At 57.6% G+C, this 24,186-nt stretch overlaps 2 protein-coding genes across 2 annotated transcripts in view; both read right to left on the bottom strand.

Annotated features, from left to right (window-relative positions):
• Positions 1-3,001: 3,001 nt before the first annotated feature.
• ELMO3 (engulfment and cell motility 3) lies at positions 3,002-12,586 on the bottom strand. The gene is made up of 20 exons (XM_026048580.1): positions 12,502-12,586; positions 12,377-12,417; positions 12,154-12,226; positions 12,021-12,071; positions 11,353-11,522; positions 10,561-10,660; positions 10,305-10,456; positions 9,090-9,168; positions 8,428-8,478; positions 7,959-8,081; positions 7,617-7,748; positions 7,168-7,272; positions 6,541-6,649; positions 6,294-6,430; positions 6,010-6,173; positions 5,759-5,871; positions 5,424-5,528; positions 4,808-4,890; positions 4,327-4,407; positions 3,002-3,383 (listed from the first exon to the last, which is right to left on the bottom strand). Exons 1-20 carry the CDS (start codon positions 12,577-12,579, stop codon positions 3,171-3,173), a joined length of 2,160 nt encoding a protein of 719 aa, XP_025904365.1. The 5' UTR covers positions 12,580-12,586; the 3' UTR covers positions 3,002-3,170.
• A 971-nt stretch (positions 12,587-13,557) lies between these two features.
• The window catches only part of E2F4 (E2F transcription factor 4), an 11,318-nt gene continuing 689 nt past the window's right edge, over positions 13,558-24,186 (bottom strand). Inside the window, exons 2-11 of the mRNA XM_026048578.1 lie at positions 24,006-24,162; positions 23,523-23,632; positions 22,854-23,015; positions 22,537-22,580; positions 20,675-20,736; positions 20,087-20,372; positions 19,297-19,464; positions 17,643-17,690; positions 15,188-15,232; positions 13,558-14,974 (exon numbers count right to left, since the gene is read on the bottom strand). Of these exons, the coding sequence (XP_025904363.1) occupies positions 14,859-14,974; positions 15,188-15,232; positions 17,643-17,690; positions 19,297-19,464; positions 20,087-20,372; positions 20,675-20,736; positions 22,537-22,580; positions 22,854-23,015; positions 23,523-23,632; positions 24,006-24,162 (1,198 nt within the window). The 3' untranslated portion in view covers positions 13,558-14,858. The remainder of the gene's footprint in view (positions 14,975-15,187; positions 15,233-17,642; positions 17,691-19,296; positions 19,465-20,086; positions 20,373-20,674; positions 20,737-22,536; positions 22,581-22,853; positions 23,016-23,522; positions 23,633-24,005; positions 24,163-24,186) is intronic.

Here is a 24,186-nt window from a genome sequence, read left to right as displayed (position 1 = left end):
CGGCCGCCCCGCGCTGCCCCCCGGGCCCGCCGAGCCGTGTCGTGCGCCTCCTCCCCGGAGCGCAGGGGCTGTAACTGCCCGGGGATGTCCAGGACCGGCTCCTCGGAGAGCCCGGCCGGCCCCCGAGCCCCGGCTGCCCTGCAGGAGCTGATCCCGTCCTGCTTGTCTGCTCCCGGCTCCCACAGCCGCCCTGGCTGCACGGCAGGTCACCACGCGCTCGCTGCCACCTAACCCTTGGGCTTGACCCCTTCCCTGGTGCCAAGCCAAGTCCATTCCATGCTCTCCTTCCACAATCTCCTCCCGTTCTTCAGGACGCGGGAGAGCAACCAGCAGGCTGCACCAGACAACCCTAGCGCAAGTAGAGGAACCGTGACTGCGGCGGCTTACACTGCCAGAACCTCCCTGTGGAAAGTGTGGGCTCTCTCTGAGAGCAGCCGCCAGGCCTGGCCTGCCCAGACTTGATGGGTGCTGGGAGCTCGCTGACAGGGCGGCCTGCTCCGGCTCAGCCCATCTCCAAGGTCTCGAGAAGCTCTGCAGGCTCCCAAGAGGGTCTCTTGGGAGGCTGGAGCAGCTCAGGAGCCCACAGAGCCTGGATGTGCCTGTGTGCAGTCCAGTGAAGCCTTTTACCTCTCCAGAACAGCAGCTTCCTGCAGTTTCACCTTCTCCTCTTTGCTTAGATCAAGTTCTTCAGTCACGTCAGCTTCTGAGAGGAGCTGTCATCAGGGCTTGTCTCCATATTCAGGTGGCAGGACCTGTCACGGGCAGAGGACTGCTTGTTGGGCTGAGGCCCCACCGCTGGATGGGCAGGCGTTTCTTTGGCTCATGCAGTCCGGTGTGGTGTCTTTGGTGCATGTGCCTCTCATCCATTGCTGCCTTCTCCGAGGACAGTCCTGTCCTCCGCTTGGGCAGGTCTCAGAGCAGCGGGCGGCATGTGTTAGATTTCTCCTCATGTGTTTCTATCAGCAGTGGAAGCATCCAACCTATATCCTCTCATCTCACCCTCGAATCTCTCATCTGTCCTGGTGTGAGAATCTGACAGCCTGCGGCCTCCAAGATGTAGAGAAGCCCAGAAAGAGGCCTCAGAGTAGCAGAGAGGTAATAAACGTGGACAACTGAGGAAACATTCTTTTTTTTTCAGATGTGGCCTAGAGACTATGGTCATGCTGCCCAGATATGTGCTATGCCTACTGGCCAAGATGTTCTTGCTGGCCAGAGCTGGAAGTCCTCTACACTACATCAGCAATTCCTCAGCAATTCCTCAGCTTGTCCCACCGGGCTCTGCTGGGACACTGCTGCACAGCACAACGAGGAAACGACTTCTCACCAGGGCCTCCTGCCCTGGACAGTAGTTGTGTGTGGCTCTGGCTGATATGCAAGGCAGAGAGAAGAGCTACAACACAGCAGGGACCATCAGGCTCCAGCATCCCCTGTGTGCTGGGTTGAAGGCCCAAACACCCCTGTGGAAGGCAGGAACATGGTGCCGCTCTTTCACATCAACCTGGGGCCATCTGCAGTGCTCCTAACACCCTTTCCAGCCCGGTAAGGGCTGGAAAGAGTAGCCCCAGAGCCACCTTGCTCTGAGGTGACCTCACCAGCTCCTCTGCTTGGCCTTACAAGTGAAATCTCCCAGACGAGTCTCACTTCACGCTCCCCAGCTTGTTCCTGCAGTGCAGATGCAGCGTCTCCCCCATGCATGGCTGCCTCCCAGGTGCTGCTCAGCATGTTGTTTGCTAAGAAATAGTCGGTTTGTGTGATTCTCCTCTGGTGTGTGCAGGCAGGAGGGCAGAGCACGACTGCTCAGCTCTACAACACACCGCCTTCACCCTCCCGCCGTGGCTCCGGCCTCTCTGCCTGCATTCGGCCAAACACATTCCCCAGTCTTTCAACAGGACGCAGTGCTGAGCTCTTCACCAGTGTTTATTGGCTAAATACACAGGAGGTGGAGGTGCCGTCCAGCCCGTGCCGCCCCTGCGCCGTGTGGCTACAGCGCTCAGACAGGAGCATAGGCTAACAGCGCGTCGTAAACAGCCCTGGGAGAAGGTGTAGGCACAAGGAGCCCCCGTGCACCAGGGCAGGAGGTGTTGGGGGCCACGGAGGAGGTAGCTTGTATTGCCGTGGGGCAGCAGCACGGCTGAGCTGCGCGAGCACCCGCCAGGACGGGGAAGGCACCGGGCTGCGCACGAGCACCTCAGTGCTGCGCAGCAAGGGCAGGACCGCGGCCTCCTGGCCACGTGAGGCACAGTGGCAATAAGCCCGTGACCATTTCCAACTCTGCCAGGGAGAAGGGGCTTGTACCCGAGCTAACCTCTGGGAGCACTTGCTGAAGGACTGCAAGAAAAGGGCTCAGCAGAAAATTTGTGGTGTGTAAGTGACAACTGCCGCATCACTTGACTTGTTTGGTGCTAGGATGCCGCTTGTTCCTAAGCTCCCCTGCTGCCTAAGGGCCATGGTCTGGCTGGGTGAGCCCCCGGGGGAGAAGGCCATTGAGTCAGCAAGCCTTAGCAGGGGTGTTTTCTTCCTTTCTCACCCCTTCCTTCTCTAAGAGGGAAGCCCTGTGCTGAGGAGCTGTTACGGAGAGCAGAATTGGACCTTTGTATTCTGTCCCCACGCTGTCACAACCTTACACCTGTACCTTCACTCCTGCTCCTTTCCTTGCCCTCTTCCCAGAGCCTCCCTGCAGCGGAGTAGGGGAAGGCAACACCAGTACAGAAGGGCTCAGCTGTCTGCAAGATGCTCCACCTCACCAGCCCACAACAGGGGAGCAAAGCAAGCAAGCTGACAGCCTCCATTTAACTGTAGCAGAGTTAAGTGCAGGAGCTGGTAGCTCAGGGGCTGAGCCCTTTGCTCTCCTGGGAGAGAAGGCCATGGTGAAGCAGGGTGGGGAGTTTGTTCTGGGGAGCTGATAAGCTTGGGCTGGGCAAGCAGGAGATGTGGGAGAGGAGATTGCGCTGCTCGCTCATAGTCTATTGCACACAGGAAGGGGTCAGGCAGCACGGGCACAGGGAAATGCTCAGCACCTGTTACTCAGCACCAGGAATGAAAGACAGCACTTGGAGGAAGGGTTTTGCTGCTGGCAGACAGCAAAATGATTCCTGCTCCACCACCACAGAGCCAAGTAGGGCAGCCTATAGAGGAAAGAGAGGAGCAGGGCACAGGGAGGGAGCAGGAACTCATTGCTCTGCATGGCTGAAGTCATAGCAGAAGTTTAAGTTGCTGGGGGGCTTTGGGACAGGAGGGGGGGTGTCAGGGATGCTGATGTTTTCCAGGTCCAGGAGCCGCAGCTTTAGTTCCATTGACAGCAGGACATCAAGATCTGTCTGCGTTCGCTCGCTCGTCATCTCCTTGCCCAGGAGCATGTTCAGCCCATCTGTCCAGAGGCAGAACTGGGGAAGGAAAGATTGGCATTTCCAGCACCTCTCAAGTGATGAGAAAACCCCTCTCCATCTGTGGTGGCACCTGCCACAGCATCCACCTCAGCCCACGTGCCCAGAGCAGCCCTGCGCTGAGTTTCTCCCTCCCCACACCTCCTTCACTGTGCCTCTTCTCCCCTGCCCTTGCCTAGGTTGAGAGCAGCGTGGCCCCAGCCTCCAAGAGCTGGCTGCTCCAGCAGAGTCATGCAGCTCTGCTCTTTTCTCCTTTCTTACCACACACTTAGCTCCCAGCCACAAGGAGCCTGGCCCAGGGCCCTGGGGGACCCAGTGACCTGTCTGATGGGCAGTGCTGCTCTGGAGGAAACGAGCGTCTGTCTGTCTTTCCAGAGAAGGCATCAGCCTCTTTACAGCACGTGGCCTCAGCCCTACCTTCCCCCAGCTGCTTCTCCCACTTGCACAGCCTGCTCTCAAGCCACTGTCACCCTCTGAGCTCCGTGTGTGACCTTTTCAGCCAGGCAGGGTCTTTATTCATCTCCAAATCTTGTAGCCAGCTGGAGAGAACGGCAGACCTCACATTCCTCTGAGGCCTCCGCCACAGTCACAAAGGAGTTATTGTCCCTTGGACATTAGCTGGGACACAAGTTGGATGCCAGGGAATCCCAGTTCCCCTGGGCTATGCAGTGAAAGGCGGGAGTGGGCACTTCCCCTCCCAATGCCACAAATCACCCCTTGGTGTCCAAATCCCGGGCAAAACCAGTAACTACCTGTTTGGCTGCCTCAGCCCCGTCCCTCCTGTCTTGCTGAGGAGCCCTTTGAGAACCACACTGCTCCAAGTACTTTACAGCAGGCCCCATTTTTTGAGGCCTTGAGAAAAGAGATGAGCCCGTCCTTGCCTGCTCTGCCCCTGGCAAGGACACCTGGCTATAGCACCCCCCCAGCACCCCTCCAAACTCACCTCGTAGCGTGTGGGAGCAATGAAGTTCAGGCAGTATTCCTCCACATCGTACACAATGGAGAAGGCAAGCTCTAGGACATCCTGCAGGAGGAGCATAGAGGCTGGCACAAAAACCAAAAAGGCTTCCTTGGCTTCTCAGCTGGATGCAGTGTGCCCTGGTGGAGGCCACTGCAGGAGCCACCTTCCCAGCCTCCCTTTGTGAGGTCCAGAAGACCCAACATGCCTCCGATCTCCCCCATCTACACAGGCCCAAACGTGCCACCTGGTAGCCCATCTTTCCATCTCCTTCACAGGTCTCTAGGGTTTGAAAGTGGACAGATAGCCCTGGACCCTGGCCAGATGCCAAGGAGAGACGTAGCTCAGGACATGCCTGGGCACAGGGTGGCTGGTACAGATCAAGCAGCCAGGGCAGGAGAGAGCAGTCCGGTGCGTGCAAGGAGTGGGGCCCTGTGCACCGGGATGGGTAGGGGCTGGTGCTGACCTTGTTCTGCTTCCCAGAGCTCTTCTCCTTCGTGTGCGGACACTCCTTTCCAACAAGCAACGCCTTCATGTCTGCCACGGGAACTGGGGTAGGCACAGGAGGGGTGAGTGCCCGCTAGCCTCCCTGCTCACCCACAGACCTGCTGCCCTGCGTGGACACCCCAGGCCACCGCCCACCACTTGGCTCAGCAACGGGAGATGCCAGGGCAATTAGCCAAGGTCCCAGGAGGGTACCTGGGCTCAGACTAGGCTCTGGACCACTTTCAGTTACAGAAGGCCATAGAGATGCTGTTGAAAGTGGCAGGAAGGAACCTGTCCCCAGTATCGCATCTCCTTCAGGTCCCCTGGGCTCAGAGTTCAGTGGAGCCGGAGCAAGGGGTCTTGCACCCCAGCGCTACTCAGGAGAACTCTGCTCTTTCCAGAGCCAGCCAACCCTGGCCCCAAGTGCCACAGCCCCCAGTCCCACAGCATCAGCTGGCATAGGGGCAAGCATGTTGCAGCTGGGCAGGAGACTCGTTCCCACGCTCTGGCATCCCCAGCACTTTGGAGCGCAGGAGGATCCCTTCCCCGGCTCCCTCCCTTTCTCTTTTCTCTCCCTCTCATCCACCATCACCTACTTTTCTCTGGCAGGCTCTCAATAGGGGGAGAGGACACCCCCTCCTCCACATCTCCATAGTGCAGCACCTTGTGATTGGGGGACAGGCGGCAGTACCAGAGCTTATCTGCAGCAAAAAGGCCGTAGGGACAAGTTCAGGCCCCAGCCACGTGCCCAGGCAAAAGGAGGAGCCCCCCACTCACACCCCCAGCCTCCTCAGCAGCCTAGCGCACCGCCCGCCACAGGCGGCCACGGTTGATTGGGGCTGCCCCTGTCCCAGGGGAAAGTGGGCACCTGGGGGCCTCTGCTGCCCCCCTGGCACCCGCTGCAGGGCGCAGGAGCGAGGCTGACACTCACCCTGCCTGCGGCGGCTGCTGATCTTGCGGAACAGGGTGCCCTCGCAGAGGCGCAGCAGACGCTGCTGTCGTATCAGCTCCAGGAGCTCAGGCTTCAGCCTCTCACGCAGCACTCTGGGCCAGGAGGAGAGGAGCAGGAACTCTCCAACACTGACCCTCCACCTCTGCAAGGGCCTTTCCAGCCCCACCGAATCTCCCTCCCGCCAGCACAGCCCTGTCACTGCTCCCACTGCCCATCCACACCCTACTCACAGCACAGGAACAGCCAGTGTCTCCTCCTGATGCAGCCGCTCCGTCTGTCGCAGCTTGAGGATCTCGCTGTAGTTCAGCACGTTCACTCTAGTCTTGAACAGCTCCAGGGAGGTGGGCTTGAGAGACAGGGTCCTGGTAATCTGCTCCCGCACCACCTGCAGCACCTGGGGGGCAGAGGGGGTGCAGAGTGGCACTCCCAGCCTGGCAATGCTCTCCAAAGCCCCTGGATGCATGGGCACCCTGTAGCACTGGCTCCCACCCATGGCCGTAACGTCCCCACTCACCTTGTCAAAGTCCTCCTGGGTAGCGCGCATCTCCTTCCAGGTCTTGTTCACCAGCTGGATGCAGATGCAGAAGAGCTCTTCAAAGAAATGGTCCTGCCCGAAGAACATGGGGTAAAAGGCCTGAGCCGTCTCCGAGCCTGCAGGGAGAAGGACAAGATGACGCCAGACTCCCCAGTTTTTCCAGGGAATTTCAGTATCCGGGAGAAGCCATGGCCCTATTCCTCCCCAGTGGCGGGCACACACATACATGGCTCTCCCACGTGCAGGATCTCGCAGAGGATGAGTGTGAGCTGGATGCTGCTCCGGGCAAACGGGCACTCATGCTTGTCTTCACGACTGCTGTTCTCAAGGACAAACTGGAGGAAAAGGTCGTTGCCACACATGACACACGGACAGAATCAGAGTGGTGGCCTAGCAATACAGGGCTTGGATTTCTCCCCTTTCTAGTTTAGCCATCGCCACCTAACAGAAGTATTTAGCAGTATTCAGCCTTGAAAAGCAGCCCCAGGCTCCTTGTGCTTCTGCCTCGGTGCTGGTGATGAGCACAGGCAGAACAGGTCAGAGTGTCGCGAATGCTCTGCATCCACTGGCTGGTTTTGCCCAAATTGCCTAGATCTGCTTAGACTCAGACTAGACCTGGGAACCAAGCTGTAAATAAATACCAAAACACACAAAGGCCATTTAGTGGAGTGCCATCAGCCTCCAACAGCTGGCTCCTGTCCTCAGGGAGGACTCGGATGCATTTTGAAAGTCAAAACCAGCTCAAGAGGCTGCGGTATCCCAGCCTGACCGGCCAAAGACAGGTCTGAGGCACAGGAGATCCATGGACACCTCTGTGCCAGGGAACTCTCCAAGCGACCGCTCTGCAGCTCACCCTGCTGTAGGCATTGGGAGTGTGCCTGGAGAAATACACCATGTTGTCAAGGGCAAGGAGTCCCGGCGGAGCACGGTACAGGTCCTGGGCTGGGTTGCTGTTGTTCTGAGAGGACACAGAAGGATGCAATTGAGCGGCAGCTTTCTCCTCCAAGCAGCAGAGCCCGCGCTGCTGCAGCCCAGGGATTTGCCCTTCAGTGCTGCAAGTAAAACCGAAGGCCACTACTAACAGTCCCTGGGGCACATGGCAGCTCTGCAGCACCCTGTGATGCTAAGGGAGCTGCCTACACAGCAGCCCACTGGGGAACAACAGGGCAACCAGGCCCAGGGAGGATGTTAAAGGGTCCCAAAGAGGCCACGTGGTGGGACAGGCGTGCGGCCGGGGCAGGGACAGGGCAGACACACCACAAAGCCCAGCTTGCGGCTGGGATAGGGACAGGGCAGACACACCACAAAGCCCAGCTTGCGGAACTCCTTGGCACACAGGGAGCGCCGGCGCTCCGTGCTGGTGCTGCTGCTGGACGTCTCGCTCTCCGGCTCGAAGGCGGCTTGGCGCAGCGACTGCAGCAGCTCCCGCTGCTCCTGCGCACACAGCGGAGGGAACAGACGTCAGCCAGCCCCGTGCAAGGGCCCTGCAATCCACAACGACGTCCAGCGGCAAAGGAACGTAAAGGCAAATCTTCATCCTCCTCCACTTTCAAGGGTGGAAGAGAAAGTTCCGTTCAGGGCAGCATCATCAGGAACAGAGAGAGGGAAGGACGGGCTAGAGCCACAAGAAGGGTGTGCTCAGACCTGTGAATAGGGATCCATGGGGGTCCTCATGCGGCGCTCATGTAGGTTGAGGCTGAGGGACTGCAGCACATACAGGTAATGGGCCATCTCATCCCCCAATGGCTCCGAGCTGTGAATTATGTTCTAGAGGAGACTGCAAGTGAGAAGGTTCCCCCAGGGTGCTCCCCCCGCTCCCTCTACAGTTAGAGCCCAACAGCCAAAGGCCCCAGTGCACAAAGGCGCTTCGAGGTGGGCAGCTCTCCTCAGGCTTGGGTGCACTGACCCACAGGCAGCTGGGGTGCCCTCTCACAGGGGCCATCAGCCCTCCCTGGAGGCATCAAGGCAGGGGTGTGGGGCACACAGCTAACCCAACACAGGGAGCCATCAAAGGCAAGGGCTGAGGAGGGTACACACAAAAAGGCAGAGGCTGGGGAGGAAGGATAGAGGAAGAGGCACAGACCATTCTGTGACCCCTGCTTCAACTTCACACCTTGTGGATAAACTGTCTGATGTTCCTCTCCCTCAGGTAGGCCATCATCTCCTAGGAAGGGAAGAGACTGTGAAACGTTCTCCAGCTCAGCACTGCTACCCCTTCTCCAAAAAGCTGGTGCTCCATTTACGGGCCCTGCTACTCCAGGCTCTGGGCCACAGGAAGGGCAGCAATAAAAAGGAGTCTGAGGAGTGACACCGAGCAGGAAAGCTGTCCTGAGCTCCCATTGCTCTGGCACACAGAGCCAGAGTGCTCCAGCAGAGCCCAGACAGACCCTGTCCCACACGGCTGCGGACACGAATGCACCAGCCAAAGGGCAGAGGCAGAGCAGGGGGACTGACTGTAAATGTCCCTGGGGACCCCACAATCCCAGAGGATGCGGACGCCGCAGTGCAAGAGCCCAGCTGCCCGCGCCTCCCACCACACGCAGGCAATCCCTGCCCTGCACGGAGGGGCAGACCCTTCCCACGCAGCGCTGGGCTCGGCACCGCAGCCGCCACAGCCCCCGTGGCAGCACCGCATCTAACGCCGCTCCCGAACTCTTGCATCTGCCCAAATTACAGGGAGTGAAACGGCAGCGGGCCCGCAGTGCCCGCTGCCCCGCAGCCGTCCGCTCAGCAGCCCCGCGGTGCTGCCGCTGCTCGCGGCGCGTGGCTCCTTACCCAGCGCTCGGCATCGGTAGCGGCCAGCAGCAGCGCAATGAGCAGGGCCATTGCCTTCAGCTGCAGCTGGGCGTTCGTCCTGGGGAGGGCAAAGGAAGAGGGGGAGAGTTGGTCGCCGCGTGAGAGGATGGTCTTGCCCTCCCCAAGACAAACTTTTCTCCCCAGTAACCACCGGACCCCATCACACCGAGCTGGAAGGCTTGTGGAAATGATGCCTCAATGCTGGAGCCATCCGCAAGGAGCTGCTGGCAGCAGAACCAGAAGCACTGCGGGGCCAAGAGAGATGCTCCCCACAGCTGTGGCTGAGGGGCAGCCCTACACGGAGCAACAGATCCTGCTTCAGACCACACGTGGGTGCAGCAGCCCAGAGAGCTCCAAGAAGCAGTAACCAAGAAGAGCCTCTGCACGATGGAGTGTTGATATCATCTCCATGAAAAGGCAGGGAACGGCTTTTGAGAGCCAAAGGAAGAGCTCTGGAGGAGTCCTGGACCCAGTTTAGGTCTCCCCACTTTCTAGAAAGAAAATCTCTAAACTGAAGAGATCTAGAGCTATGAGGGAGAAGAAGGAACAAAGAACCTGTTTCAGCAGAGGGATTTAACAATTTCTAGTTATTCAGTACAGCCCTCCCAACCTGTGAGGAATACACTACTGCTTACAGACACACTGTGGAAAGGCAGGAAGAGCCAAGGCCAGGAAAGGAAAAAAAGCCATTTCAACTAAAGAACAAAGCAGGACGTAAGTTCCATGGCAAGACAGGAGATCAGTGAATCCGAGCTGCAAATGGGGTGGTTTCTAACTGCTGAGCAGTGGGATTCTAGGACAGCCTATCCCTTCCCCAGCTTCACGGCAATGGGAACAGAACAGACTGACAGAATCACAAAATCATTATGACTAGAAAAGACCTTCAGGATGCTTAAGCCCAACCATAAACCCATCCCCAGGATGCTTGCTAACCCAAGTCCCCAAGCGCCTCAACTCCACGTTTCTTGAATGCCTCCAGGGACGGTGACTCCCCCACGTCCCTGGGCAGCCTGTTCCACTGCTGCAGCACTCCTTCCACGTACGCACTGCACAGAGTGTATTTATGAAGGGACAATGCAACGTTGCAGCAGGGATAACCAACAACGCATCTCCAAGATGCAGGGAATGCCCTCTGGGAACACATTCCCAGGGCTCCGGGATGCAGGGGAACAAGGTCCCGGGCCCTCCACTTACACCTGCAGGTGGGTGAGGAGGCGATCCACAGTCACTTCTTTTCTGACGAGGTCAAAGAGGACGCGACTGCTGGGTACCATGTTCTCCAAGATGGACAAGGAGAGCTGCTGGACAGAGGCGTCCATCACGCTCATGTTGACATAACTCACTATCTGCAAAGCACAGAAAACATCCGTCAAAGGCAAGCTGAGCCTGGGTAACTAGAGTAACAAGGTATCCCGAAGGTGCAAGCTGCAGAATCTGCTACATGTGCTACCTTTTTGATGAAGGCTGCACTAAGTGTCTCCCAGGAAACAAAATCATGCTCCATCAGCTCCATGAAGGCCTTTAGAGTGTGAGCCAGTATCTCCCCTGTGCTGGAGAAAGAGAAGAAAAAACACAGTGAATGATTCAGATACCCCACAGCTGCCACTGTAAGCTACGAGCGCAGCCAGCAAGTTACATGGTGCTGGGTACATTGGAAATAACTAGAAAAAGAGGGAAGTGTGAGAAGAAGAAAGAAAGAACAGAATGAGGGGCAAGAACGGAGAAAAATATAAAATGGAAAGAACAGCAAGAGAATGGAAGAAAGGATCTTTAGAAAAAAATGAGACTTGCACTAAGGCAACCTAGGAAGTCAAGGCGAGGAAGTTCTGTGGTTTCTGGAAAGCTCTGCTACCGTGGTACAAAGACCACAGACACAAGCTCTAAGGAAACTCAATACCCCGCAAAATCTCCCCCTGTCACTTGCAGATGTGTCGGACAGACGGTGCGCTATGCAAATTTAGGCTCAGAGAGAAGACGACCCAGAGAGCTGCTGGTTTGGCCAGCAGGGATTTCTCAAGCTGCCTGCAGACCTCTGGCAGCTGAAACCCTCCGAGCAGAACCAAGAACGCTGCTGTCAATGCTGTCCTTGGGTCGCAGCACAGGGCCCCTGCACGCAGGGCCCACAGGGCTTAATAAAACAGATATACTGAACAGAACAGCCAGGCAGTGCCCAGTGCAGAGGTTGTACAGCACTACAAGGAAGAAGAAAACCCAGCAACCGTGTAGAAATTCTGATACTCACTGATTGCCCTCTTCTACAATAGAGAAAATCTGTTTCAAGCCATTCCTGTTGATGAACTCCTGAGCAAAGGTAACATCTTGGGAAAGGTTTGCAAGTCTCTTCAGGGAGTCGGCCTTGACATCCAAGTTGTTGCTCTGGATTCCAGCGTACAAGCCCTCTGCTTCTTGATCCTAGCAGCAAGGAGAGAAGAATGAAGCAAAAGGGGCTCACTGAAAGACGGCAATAAACTCAGATGGAGACAGGGGCTGAAGAAGTTAAGCCAAAGTTTTGGAAGGAAGCTCAGGGTAGAACAAGTCCGGTGGGGTGGAGGACAGAGACACAGAGCAATCAGAACAGAAACCTGCAGGAACTGAGGAAGGAAATCAGAGCAGAGCTGCGCTAAGAACAGCTGGTGGGTCCACCCATGGCTCCCAAGCCTTTCGCAAGATGTTACCTCATTTCTCCTCAAACTCCCCTGAGTTCTACTGAGAGAGAAAGGAGGTTAAGACCAAGCTGCCCACACTATTTCCGCGGGACGTGAGGCACAGAGAGGAGCCAGGACTGGCTGGGTGTCACAGAGGAGGCGCTTGCAGAGCGTCACTGGGGCGGCTTGGAGACCCTCATCATCCCGCCGCAGGAAGCGGCAGGCTGACGCAGAGCACGTTGCAGGGAAGGGCCTGGGGCCGTACCGGCGACGTCGTCAGCCACAAAATGCTGCCGTTCTTTATCTCCCCGCGGTTCTGCAAGGAGAGAGCAAGCGGTGCGGCGGGCGGCGCGGCGCAGGCCCGGGCGCAGGGCTGGGCGCGTGGCGGCCGCGCTCACCGACTCGGTGATGTAGGTCTGGCGGCCGTCGGCGTGCTGCAGCGCGAAGCGCTCCGCGTTGGGCAGGCTCCACCTGCGCGCACGGCGCCGTCACGGCCGGCCGCGGCCTGCGGGCCGCCCGCGCGGCCCCACGGGCGGACCGCGACGGGCCCGTCCCCACCCACGGGTGTCCCGCGCAGCCCCACAGCCCGTGACGGGCCGCGGCGGCAGCCCGGCTACTCACGCGTCGCAGATGTCCTTGAGCACCGCGGCCAGGGGCTTGCTCTGCGGGCGAGGGCACAGGGGTCAGGGGGGCACTGGGGGCACAGCGGCGGTGTGGGGGGCTCAGGGGGGCGGGCGCCGCGGTACCTGCTGGAGCTCGATGAGCTGCGGGATGGCGCCCACCATCTGCACGGCGATCTTCACCACGTCCTTGGGCGGCGCCATGGCCCCGCGCCGCCGTTCCGGGAGGCCCGGCCCGGCCCGGCCGCCTTCCCCGCCCGCCGCGCCCCGCGGCCCCTGCCCGCCCCCGCGCCGGGCACGCCCGGGACCAGCCCGGCCCCGGCCCCGGCGGGGCGGCCCCGAGAGCCCGGCCCTGCCCCCGGGGGCCGCCCCGCGCACCTGGACCCGGCCCCTTCCCCCGTGGGAGCAGGAGGCAGCGGCCGCCCCAGCCCTGGCTCCAGGGCCCCTTGCACAGGGGGGCCCAGCAGCGAGGACCTGGGGCCGCGTAGGGGCTCCAAGGCAGAGGAAGCTCTGGAAAGGGTTTTGTTTATTCACTCGGCGAACACTGTACAAATATTACAGCAATTTTCTTTTCCTTGCAAAAGAAAAAAAAAGTATAAAAATAATCTTTATATAAGAATCAAAGTTCATTTGTTACCGTCAAGTTTCTCTAGATAGCTTTTTTCCAAACCTTGTCTAACTGCTGACAAACAAGAACACCTGGAAGGAGAGCAGGGATGGGGCAGCAGGCCGAGGGCTCCAGCTCCACACACCCTGGTGCCCAGCCAACACGCAGGGAGGAGCAGCAGCTTTCCAGGAGCTCCCACGCAGGAAGAGGGAAGGGTCCCACAGGCTGCCGGTCGCTGCCCGCAGGGTCCCGCGCGCCCTCCGGCCGGCCCCTCAGCCCTCGCTGCTGGCAGTGCAGCGGAAGGCGCCCGGCGGCACCCGCTGCGCTCGGCCTCCTCGCTCTGTTCCGAAGCGGGATCCAGCAGACTTGCCCAGCTGGAGGGCGCACCGTCCTGGAGGAGGCCCAGCGAACTCGCCAGCACGGAGCGCAGCAGGAAGGCGAGTCCCGAGCGGGTCGCTCCTCACTCCCGTGAGCTCCTTGCAGCCGCTGCTGCAGCCAGGGCTGGTCTCGTGGTTCACATGCAGCTGAGCAGGGAGCGACTGGTTGTGTGGACGGCCAAGAGCTTCCTCGCTGGAGGGGCAGGCCCTGCCTCCCGGCCCAGCCCCTCTAGCAGGTTGCTGAGCAGGGGACTCGGCAGCTGCGACCGCTGCGATGGAGGGAGAGGTACGAAATTCAGATATTCAAACACAGGATCTGCCCAAAGACGTAGGCCGGGGCATGCAAAACGCAGCAGAAACCCATAAGGGCCTTCTACTCCAACAACTAAAATGCGTGGGATCCGAGACTGCTATCACCTCAACATCATCATCAAGATCCTACAGCAGACCTTCTGTTACAAAGCAGTGAAGAAAAGCTCGCCAAAAGAAAAAAAAAAAACGCAGAGAAAGCATCATGCCAGTCAGCATCAGGATCAGGAGCGTGGGGATGGACACTGGAGGCGCAAAGTCAAATATACAGAAAGTCTGATCCCGAGCAGATGCGAATAAAGGAGGAGAAACCTACCGCCTAGCCTGAGAACACCTACGTAACTTGTCACAGCAAAGCACGGCTGAACTGCTACTGTTCGGGTGCCTTTTAGACAGCTGAAGGCTCAAGTGCAATGGTCGGAGAACGCAGCTATTTGCAAACGTGAGCAGGCTCTGGTGTACCTGGAGTACCTTGCAGACAGGAGCCCAGGCTGCCCTTGCAGGCATCTCTCTGCTCTGGAAAACCCGGCCCCCCTTCCGCAGCGCTGCACAAGCGGCGCAGCTGTGGCGTGAGGAGCCGGAAGCTTAAAGAAAAAGAGAAAAAAAAGTGCTTTTTGCTTGAAAAACATTAACTTGGTCTGCAAAGAAATCTGACACTTTGGTGCCAATGTTTTCCCCCCGCTGTCATTCAAACAACCCCAAGCTGAACTGCTCACAAGGAAAAATCTAACTAACTACCTCCGGGCTTGTGAACTGACCACAATACTAAGGCTCCTGGTAGCAGCTGCTGCCTAGGAGGTGCAAAGTGCATCTAGGATTGCAGGAAATCCAAGGCATGCGGATCTGAGGAAGCTCGGAGAGGCACGCGGGCAAACTCTACAGCTGAACTGGGAACACTCAAAAACCGACCCTTTGAAGTGAGGCCCAGGATCCAGTGGAGAGACAGGGATACAGCGGGATGAGTTAAGTCAAAGACCTCATATGTGCAACACAGGGACAGAAAAAAAAAACAAGCTACAGGGAGGCTCCCGGCCTGCAAGTCCGTATCTCGTGGGTTTGAGTCCATGTGAGAGCATCTCTGGGTTGCTCACTCATTGAGCTCTAGCACAAAAGGAATCCAAAAATAGACACTTTCCAAGGAGTTACAAAACGGTCTGTGTGTGCGCGAGGCTCGCAGCCACGCCGAGGAGTCAGAGGTTGAGGACAGGCACATCAAAGAGGTCGCAGACGCCTTCGCTCTCATCCAGGTTGTAGATGTAGTCGTGGTCCCCGGGAGGAGGGGAGAGGCGGAGCAGCGGGGCGAACACTGGCAAAGAGAAAGCCCGGGTTACACAGCTCATCGCTTCCGCACCGGGCCAGAAGGAGTTGCTGGGCACGGAGCTTCCGTGGCGGCACACGGGAGGCTCCTTCACAGCGGCGTTTTTTGAGCCTCTGCTGAATTGGCCTTGCAGTTTGGGAGAGGCCAACTCCGCGGGTCCTCAACCACCTCTCTAGGGCCAGCAGGACGAGAAGAACTTACCTTCCGACGACATCAGCTCCTCCAGTAGCTCCGAGTTCATACACTCTGGGGAGAGACGAGTACCGTGAGCAACTCCCTTTCCTGGCCTGCGCCCGCCTCGTTTCCTGCCCATCCCAGCCTCTCCTGCCCCTCATTATCCTTCCCTTGGCTATGGGAAGGCAGCAGGGCAGGTACATGCAGGCAACAGAAAGCTTGGGCCTCCCGGCACCAGTAAAGGGAGATTTGTGTCAGACAAGTCAACATCAACAATTCTGCAGGAGATTCTTGCCTGCTTAGCTCAACTGGAAGCAAATTCTCTGTGTCTTGTTCTTACCAGCTGACGTACAAAAAGAACATGCCCCTTTCCAGAAAGGCTCCCAAAGGAAACTCTTCAACAGGCATCTAAAGCAGGACGGGTAAAACTCGACACCTCAACAGCCCTCAAACACCCACTGGCTTTGCCAAAGGGGATGGGGAAGGGAGAGATCCCATAAGCAGCAGATTAAGGCCCCTCCACTGTCCTCCCAGTTTGCACCCTTTGTTCCCCTGATTTGCTCCCCTTGTCCCACAGGGGTGACGTGGCTGATCCAGCAACACCGGCAGATTTGCTGGCTCTTTGCTGCCCAACAGAACAAACATCCAGCTCTGCAGAGCCCTCCGTCATGGGCCATTAAAACTGCTTCCCCCTTTACTGCCCACCCGATTGGGAACTTAATTAGGTCTGAAAGGTCATCCCTTCCTCCAGGGCAGCCCATCGTGGCTGGCAGGCTCCCAATGCACTGCAAGGGTGAAGGGAGGCAGGCAAAGCAAGCCCAGATGAGGCTCTTCTCTAAGAGGCTGTGCAACTGAAAACAAGTTTCTCGATACCCCTCTTGCTTACCCAAGATAAAATGAGGCAGATCTGACTCAGCCTAACTGGGCTAGTGAGATGCTACCCACGCTTGAGAAGAGCCGTCACAAAAGACACTCAAATAAGCCGGTTCTAAAGATGCTTTTCCACTATGAACTATTTTTTTCTATATACCAGGAACATACCCATATGCTAATTTGGTGCTGTGTAATGGGAGAATTTCCATGCGAGTGAACGGACAGCAATAATATCAGCTTCAGTAAATGGAAGTTAAATACAGCACCTTGCTCTTCCTCAGGCCTAGCAATGCAGTACCACGTGCGACGTGTGAAATTCTGCCCTTACCAGGGTGTGAGTTTAACAAGCGATTATTTATCACCAACTTAAAAGGGACAGGAAATAGCACAGAAAGCCACTTCAATATACAGCACTAAGGAAGACCTCCGAGCTCTCAGGCTTCAGCTACGAAGCCTTAAAGCAGCAGAGAAGCCCAGGGCAACATCACTAAATCACACAGGGATGGAGAAGAATGCATGAAGCCACAAAGTCCATTTCTCTAAGCAAGGAATGCTGCTTTTTTTCCCTGTCCTGGGCTTTGCCACTGTAGCTGTCACCTATTTTGCAGAGTACAAACTTCTACAGTCTGCTCAAAGGGAGATCACAGTTAAAATCTCACAGTGCCATTTGTATTTTCCTTCACTCCTGGATCTCTGCCTTCTCCTTGCACATTGACAGCAATAATCCATGAAACAAGTAAGCATCACTTTTTTAAAAAGACTGCTTATATGATGACTTTAATTAGATTGAGTTAAGCTACCTGGAGCCTCGCAGCAGTTTGCAAGGAGTCCAGTTTACTCCTTGGATGTATTATCCAAGTATTTAATCATTACCCTGAACCTCATCCGCTGCCTACAGCGGCGGGCGCTCCCAGCGCTGGGCTCGGACAACACACATCAGACGGTCACATGCGTCACATTTCACACTCGGGATTCTTTCTTAATATAGCAAACGCTTTAAGAAAGCATTTCTAAATACTTTACAAAGCATTTTCTAAAGCAGAGGACTAGGGACCCCTGCCCTTAGCATCAGAGTCTGTCCCACAATTAGGCAGTGACCCTAGAAGTGCCGGGGACCAAGGCAGAACGCCTAACATGCATCAGCATCTTCTCCATTACTACTCCAAAATACTAATACCAACAAAACCACCAAGGGATATTTCAAGGAGAGGAGATCAGCTCCCTAGATTCGTTGCTTGGATTAGCTTTGAGAAGACTAGAGTTGAAGCAAGACTAAATAAGAGGGATTTTTCTTGTAACTCCAGAGGGTGCAGACAAGTCGGGAGAAGGAGCATGTGGAAACAGGGTACACGTCAGCGTGGGCTTGAGGGCTGGAAAACCCTCAGCTGAAGGGCAAATTTTGCAGAGGCTGCTGACAAAAGGCAGACTGAGAGGTACATGCAACGTTAAGAGCATCCATCTACAAGCAAGACAGCCAGCAGCTACCGATGACCACAAGCACCCTGGAAAACGACATTCCCAAAACAAAAAGGCAATGATTAAAATGAACTGTTCTGCTTTTGCTGGTAGGTGGGCCAGCAGGAAGGCCGTGGTCAGGGAAGGAACATACCTCTTGTTGGATCAAACATCTCTGAGAGCTCTTTGGGAAGTTCCAGCACTGAAATACGACAAAGCAAATGGTTTGCATCACGACATGAAGAGCCTGACATGCTTTAGAGCACACTTGTCTACAGTCCCACTATACTCTCAATTCCAACACCATGCAAAAGTTCTGCTTCCATTTACTGTGCTGTATCTGCTCAATCATCAATAAATGCAAAAATACTTAAGCTTGACTACTTTAATATATAGAGAGCTGTAGGAGTCCTGGTACATACAAGCCCCATGCCTCAGCTTCCATCCAACCCCTCGATTTATCCTGTGCAGGATGAGAGCCAGCGCCCTGACAGACAACACAGACCCACAGGAATTCAGCAAGGTCTACATGCAACCAAAGGCCCATTCCACAGCTAAGACTACTCCAAGATGCTGTGAGAAGCAGCAAGCAAGCACTGCATAAAGCTAACGTTTGGGCCAGACTCTCTGTTCTAGCCATAACTCTGTTTTTTTTTCCTTCTTCTCAGTGAAGGCAGGTCCCACACATCAAAGCACACTGCCTTACTCTGGCCAGTTTTCCATAAAGCCTAAACCTTCCTTGTTTGAAGCCCGCTTCACCTCACCAAGCATGGCAGAAAGCTCCCCCAATTTACACTGCAAGACCACTGAGCCTGCACCGCTCCTGAAGATGGATGGAGCATTCCTGGGCAGAGACGCAAGCTCTGCCAGGGAGAACGTCCCCTGGGTTACACAGGTGCCCTCGGTGACAGCTGGGAACTCTACAGCTTTGCATAGTCTCCAAACCTGGACTTCACCTGGAGAAGGGGCTGAAAAGGAGTAATTCTACACACAACAGCAGAAACAGAATCACAGAATCCCAGAATGGCTGAGGCTGGAAGGGACCCCTAGGGATCCCCCAGGCCAGCCCCTGCTCCAGCAGGGACACCCAGAGCACGGGGCACCCGCTCCCAGCCCGGCGCGTTGGCACATCCCCAGAGCAGGAGCCTCCGCAGCCTCCCTGGGCAGCCCGGGCCAGGGCTCGGGCACCCTCCCACCAAACAAGTTCTTCCTCACGGGCACACGGAGCTGCCTGCGCTGCAGCTGGCACCCACTGCCCCTTGTCCTGGCACCGGCCACCACCCAGAAGAGCCTGGCCCCTTCCTCCCTGCATTCCCCCTGCAGGTTCTTGTACACGTTGATCAGATCCCCTCTCAGCCTTCTCTTCTCCAGGCTGGACAGGCCCAGCTCACCCAGTCGAGAGATGCTCCAGTCCCTTCCTCATCTTGGTTGCCCTGCGCTGGCCCCTCTCCAGAAGCTCCAGGTCCCTCCTGTCCTGGGGAGCCCAGAGCTGCCCCCAGTGCTCCAGGTTTGGCCTCCCCGGAGCGGAGCAGAGGGGCAGGATCCCCTCCCTGCCCTGCTGGCAGCGTCCTCCTGATGCAGCCAGGAGCCCATTGGCCCTGTTTGTCAGGAGGGCACTGCTGATGGGTGCCCCCCCAGCCATCCTAGCCCTCTGCTGCTCCTCGGTACCCTCACAAAGGCAGATCTCCTCCTGGGAGATGCCTCATCACCCCTCACAGAGCCTGGCTGGCAGCACGGAGTTTTGCAGAGCGTGCCGCCCTTCCCGCAGGATGCCAGGGGCAGCCAAGGAACCGCGGGCACCCACTCACTTCCCGTGGCATCTGGCTTGATGGGCTCGAAGGAGGCCGAGGGGTTGGGCAGGCCGGCGCCGCTGTCCAGCGAGGCAGAGGACTGCAGGGTCTGGGTGTCCAAGGCCGGCGCCGAGCCCAGCGGCTCCAGGTCCCCCGCGCTCTTGGGCTCCGCCGCCGAGACCCCGCCTTCTGAAAGAGAGGAGAGGCCCAGAGGTCACCCCGGAGCTCTGCCCCAGAGCCAGCAACGCAGGCACAGCACACGCTCTGGCTGGCCGTGCGAACCAAGCAAACGGCTGGCAGTTAGTACTTGGCTATGGTGCCAACCAAGCAAACATCTGCATGGCAAGAGGAAGGTGACACTGTTTATTTGTCCCCTCCCGGCAGGAACAAGCAGGTCCTGCAGCTGGAGACAGTCTGCGCAGTGCCAGGTGGCAGAGGAACTGCTCCCACAGCGATCCACATGGGTCTGCCACCCATCTATGCCAGGAGCAGGGCTGGCAGAGCGAGGGAAGATCCTATCCTCCAGTCTGGAGCAGAGGCTGCGCCTGGAACGCTGTGTCCAGCTTTGACCAACCCCAAGTGAAGATGCAGCTGTGGGCAGCCACAATGACTGGAGTTTGAGGTGCGTGGCCAGCACCAAAGAGTAGAGGCTTGGGGCAACATAACAGCATCTTACAGACACCCGCAGAGTGGTTTACAAAGAGGATGGAACCAACTTCTCCCTGATGCAAATGATGCAACGAAGACAAGGGCGGCAGGCTGCAGCTTGGGAGGTTGAGCCACGTGGGCGTCGCATGAAGCCCCTCACCTGCGCTGGGAGCTTTGTGTGCGGGAGGACCGTGGTCCTGGGTGCTGGTGGGTGTCGGCGTGGAAGGCTGGGAGCTGCTGGGCACAGCCGCCTCCTGGCCGTGGGCAAGCGGCGGGATCTGCGGTTTGGAGGGCACGACGGGCTGGCACTGAATGAGGTCTTCGGGGGGAGGGACGGGTAGCACTACAGGAGGGGAGCTCCAAGCATCTTTGTTTACTAGAAGGACATCAATCGGGCCACTTGTGCTCTTCAGGTGGATCTGGTATTTTTTCTGCCCATTTATGCCCTGGAGAAGGCCAGAAGCAAGAACACACAGACACCGATTACTAAAAGAGGAATTTTCCAGAGGAAGCGCGTGCTGCCCAGAGCACTCCGCGCAGTCCCCCTGTTCACTCAGCGGTTCCTCCCCAACTCCCACAACCACCCTGCCCTCCGCACCGCCTGCAACTACTCACGACTTGCCCCCAACAGAGCTAGCAATACTGACCACGCAGGGCCCTCCTGGGGCTCGCCAGCTCCGCCAGCAACGTCGCACCCACCACCAGCAGCGCAGCAGCCCTCCCCGCTGCCCACGCAGCGTTCACTCACCTCGGGGATGGGGACCTCCAAGCGCGTGCCCGACGGTGCTCGAATGGCAAGCAGGGTATCTCCTGTGGAAACAGGCTGCTCAGCTCGCGGTGGGCACCAACAGTGACACCCAGCCCCTCCTCAAAGCCCCCCATGCCTAGAGCATCATCAGCCACCCAATCTCCTTCTCGCGGGCCACTCTGTCCTCATTCCTTTGCAGAGCTGCCTTTTGATTCCATCTGAGCTGCTCATCACATCACGCCGAATGTGCCAGCTGCTAAGGGCACAAAGCCACCCCCAAGGTCTCTCGTTTCTCCTGGAGAGAAATGCGTTTTAGCCACGCTCTCAGGAGGATGCACTTTCCTTGCCCTCCGCAGGCACACTGAGTCTAGCTTTAATTCCCTCTAAGAACAATCCGGATGCCATGGGAAGGATCCTTCATCTTGTCACAAGCTGATTTGAGGGATTGGAGCTGCGAACAAGCCAGCACACAACTCACAAGCCACAGCACCAGCGAAGAAACAGGGTGGATCCAGGGGCAGGCAGCCAAGAGCACGGCGAGCACCACACAACTACACACCTCCACCTTCCTGGTCTTCACCAGCAACAGCCGCCTGCTCCTTCCTGCAGGACCCTGCTAGGATGACCCTGCACAGCCTCCGAAAACCCCGGGCTGACAGGTCTTTCCTTTTCAAATCCCACAGCACATCTGCCCCCTTAACGTGAATAAAAACTACAGGTTACAGTTAAACAGAACTGTAAAAACTCTATTCCCATCACTAAAAAATAAACACAGCTTTACTATTTAACTCAAATACTGAATACCTATTTGAAAAAAAATACCAAGAATGTAAACCTTCAATCCATAACTCACTTTCTCAAGGTTAGTTCAATATCACTCAGTTGCAGAAAAGGGAGCTGAAATTCAGCCTTCACCACAATGCAAAGGGATAAAATCCAACAAAAATCCTCCGCAAGGAGATTCAGATACCCCATAGGTCAGACATGTACCCAGTGAGGCTATATAAATTCACAGAGCAAAACCAGGACCACAGCAAATATCCTAGAAAAAAAGACCGTTTTTTGTTCCCCTGTTTTTGCGCCGTGTTTGGCCATGCTAGCAGAGAACCGGGAGGAAAGAGAAGCCCCTGCTGGCTTCTTCCTCCGGCTCTGTCCCGTGGGAAGGGGCGCACGGCTGTTTATGCCCACTGCTTTCGTGAGGCAGCGCACCAAGGTCACGACGAGGGACACAAGCCCCTGCCCTGCTCTTTACTACCTCCTCTTCACCACCTTCTTGCAAAGAAACAGGATACGGAAGAACACACTTTTTCTACAGATTTATACCCAGATTGGTTTAAAATAAAAAAAAAATCACTTTTTTTTTCATTTTACCTTGCAGTAAAACATTGCTCCCTGTAGTTATAAGAACATTACCTACCCAAGTGCTCAAAATAAAAGGTTCATAACACGTCTGCAAGATTAACATATACCAAAAGGGAAAAATGGGGAAAGAGAAGGAAGGAGAGCGGGGGGAGAGAGAAGGAAGTGTCATGTGCAAAGGCTCTGGACAGCAAAAACCACTAGCACAGTGATGGACAGCACGGCCAAAACGCCTCCTGTGGCTGCCCCAAGGACAGCCTGGGGACTCAGCTCCCCTAGTGCGAGCACAGTGAAACCTCCTGTCCCCTCAGCACCCCTGCGGTGCCAGCAGGAAAGCTCCTGCTCAGCGGTGTGCGACGGGTTCAGTTTGCACCACGCTGTCCTGGATGCTGTTTGGAGCCCTCGGTGGCATCTACACCAAGGCCCTCTTTCCTGAGGGAAGGAAAGCAGCTGGGACACCTCAAGGCAACAAGCATGTTTATTGTGCAGCACCGCTTCCTCACCTGTGAAGCACTTGCAGATATCTTCATGCGTCACATACGCTAGCGTCGCCAGGGTTAAGGAGAAGGCTGCGGGCTCCTGTGAGGACAGGGCTCAGAGGGCACCCGTTTCCCTGCCGAGCCCAGGAGGGGCCAGCGCGGCCGCTCTCCCACGCTGCCAAGAGCTGCCAGGCACGACGCTGGTCCTCGACTCCGTGGGGCAGACCCTCTGGCAACACTAAGGCACCGCTCCCCGCGCTGAGCAAGGCGGCCGGCCGAGCCCCCCCACGTCCGCCCAGCCCAGCGCGCTGGCCACAGCGGCGAGTCCACGCAAAGGATATCGACTGTTCTGCACGTCTTCCGTGACGTTTTTGATGCTCTGTTGCACCCACATCTTCTGCTGCTCCAGCTCCTGCTCCCGCTGCTCCAGGTCCTCTATATCTGCCTTCAGCTCAATGAGTTTGTGGGCTATTTCACGGGTGTTGCAGCCAGGACCCACCCCTCTGCGCAACGTAGAAAGCAGGAACATATAGGAGCCATGCAAAGCAACTGGGCGCTTCTCGGAGACCCTGCTGCCACCTCCACCATGTGCCAAGCTCAGATAAGCCAGGCCCCGGAAAGCCTGACTCCTACCTGCCCTGCAGCCCTCCCTTCCAGCCCAGCAGCCTCAGGGCAGCCTCCCTCGGGTGACAGTGAGAGGCCTCTCTCCCTCCCCAGCGCCACAGCCGGCACCTTTCCCGACCCCGGGCACTACGAATACCGGGGTCTGCACCAAAATAAGAAGCCACACGTAGTTCAGCCCTCCCTAGTTCAGCCCTCCTGGCTAGCAGCAGCCCAGCCGGGCCGGGGGAAGCTGCGAGCAGGCCGAGCAAGCCCGGGGCGAGGAGGGCACTGCGGCCACTGAGGCGACAGCCCCGCGGGGCGCTGCCTTCCCACGCGGGGCACCGGGAGCTCTCGGCACCCTGGGCTACCAGGGACCCAGGAGCCGTCGAGTTTTCTCCACCACTCACTTCCACTGGATGCTGTTCTTGGATTTCTTCTCGATGAGGCCGATGCCTTCCAGGACGTTGGTGATATCGTAGATCCGCCGTTTCTGCCGCACCGCCAGCGTATCCGCGGCCTGCGGGAAGCGGGAGCGTCAGCCCCGGGGGCCGGCGCCGCCCCAGGGCCCCCAGCTACGGAGCCCCCTTCCCGGCGCCACCACCACAAGCCGCCGCCGCCCCCTCGCCCCGCTCCTTTCCCGGTAACGTCCCCACAGCTCGAACCGCGGCCGCCTCCCCCGGGGCTGCGGCAACCCGCCCTGCTCTGCGGCCAAACCCTGCGGGGAGGCAGCCCGAAACCCGCCCACGGGAGACCCACGGGCTCCCTTCAACCGGCCACGGGCAGCGGCCGTGACGGCGCCTTCCCCTCACACGGGCGGGCACGGGGGCCGCGGCGGCGCTCGAGCCCGGCCCGCGGCGCCGCTCCCCCTGCCAGGCCCGTCCCGGGCGCACCAGCTTGAGGTCGAGCACGCCGTCCTTGGCCTCCTGCAGCAGCGACACGAACTTGGTGGTGAGCAGGCCCAGGCTCTTCTCGTGCCGGCTCGGCGCCCCCGCCGCGCCGCCCGCCGCGCCGCACTCCGCCATCTGCCCGGGCCCGCCGCGCTTCCGCCTCCCGCCCGCGGCGCATGACGGG

Source organism: Nothoprocta perdicaria, unplaced genomic scaffold (assembly GCF_003342845.1).
Source record: "Nothoprocta perdicaria isolate Ctin4 unplaced genomic scaffold, notPer1 scaffold_553, whole genome shotgun sequence".
NCBI lineage: Eukaryota > Metazoa > Chordata > Aves > Tinamiformes > Tinamidae > Nothoprocta > Nothoprocta perdicaria.
Note: the sequence above shows the minus strand (reverse complement) of the source record. Positions and strands in the feature narration are given on the sequence as shown.

What these genes read in the sequence shown, in the direction of transcription:
- ELMO3 (XM_026048580.1), bottom strand. Translation starts at nt 12,579, where the DNA reads ATGGCGCCGCCCAAGGACGTGGTGAAGATCGCCGTGCAGATGGTGGGC. An exon ending in TGTGGCTGACGACGTCGCCG is followed by an intron (nt 11,523 to 12,020) that starts GTACGGCCCCAG and finishes CCTTGCTGCTAG; the next exon opens with GATCAAGAAGCAGAGGGCTT. An exon ending in ATTGTAGAAGAGGGCAATCA is followed by an intron (nt 10,661 to 11,352) that starts GTGAGTATCAGA and finishes CTCTTTCTCCAG; the next exon opens with CACAGGGGAGATACTGGCTC.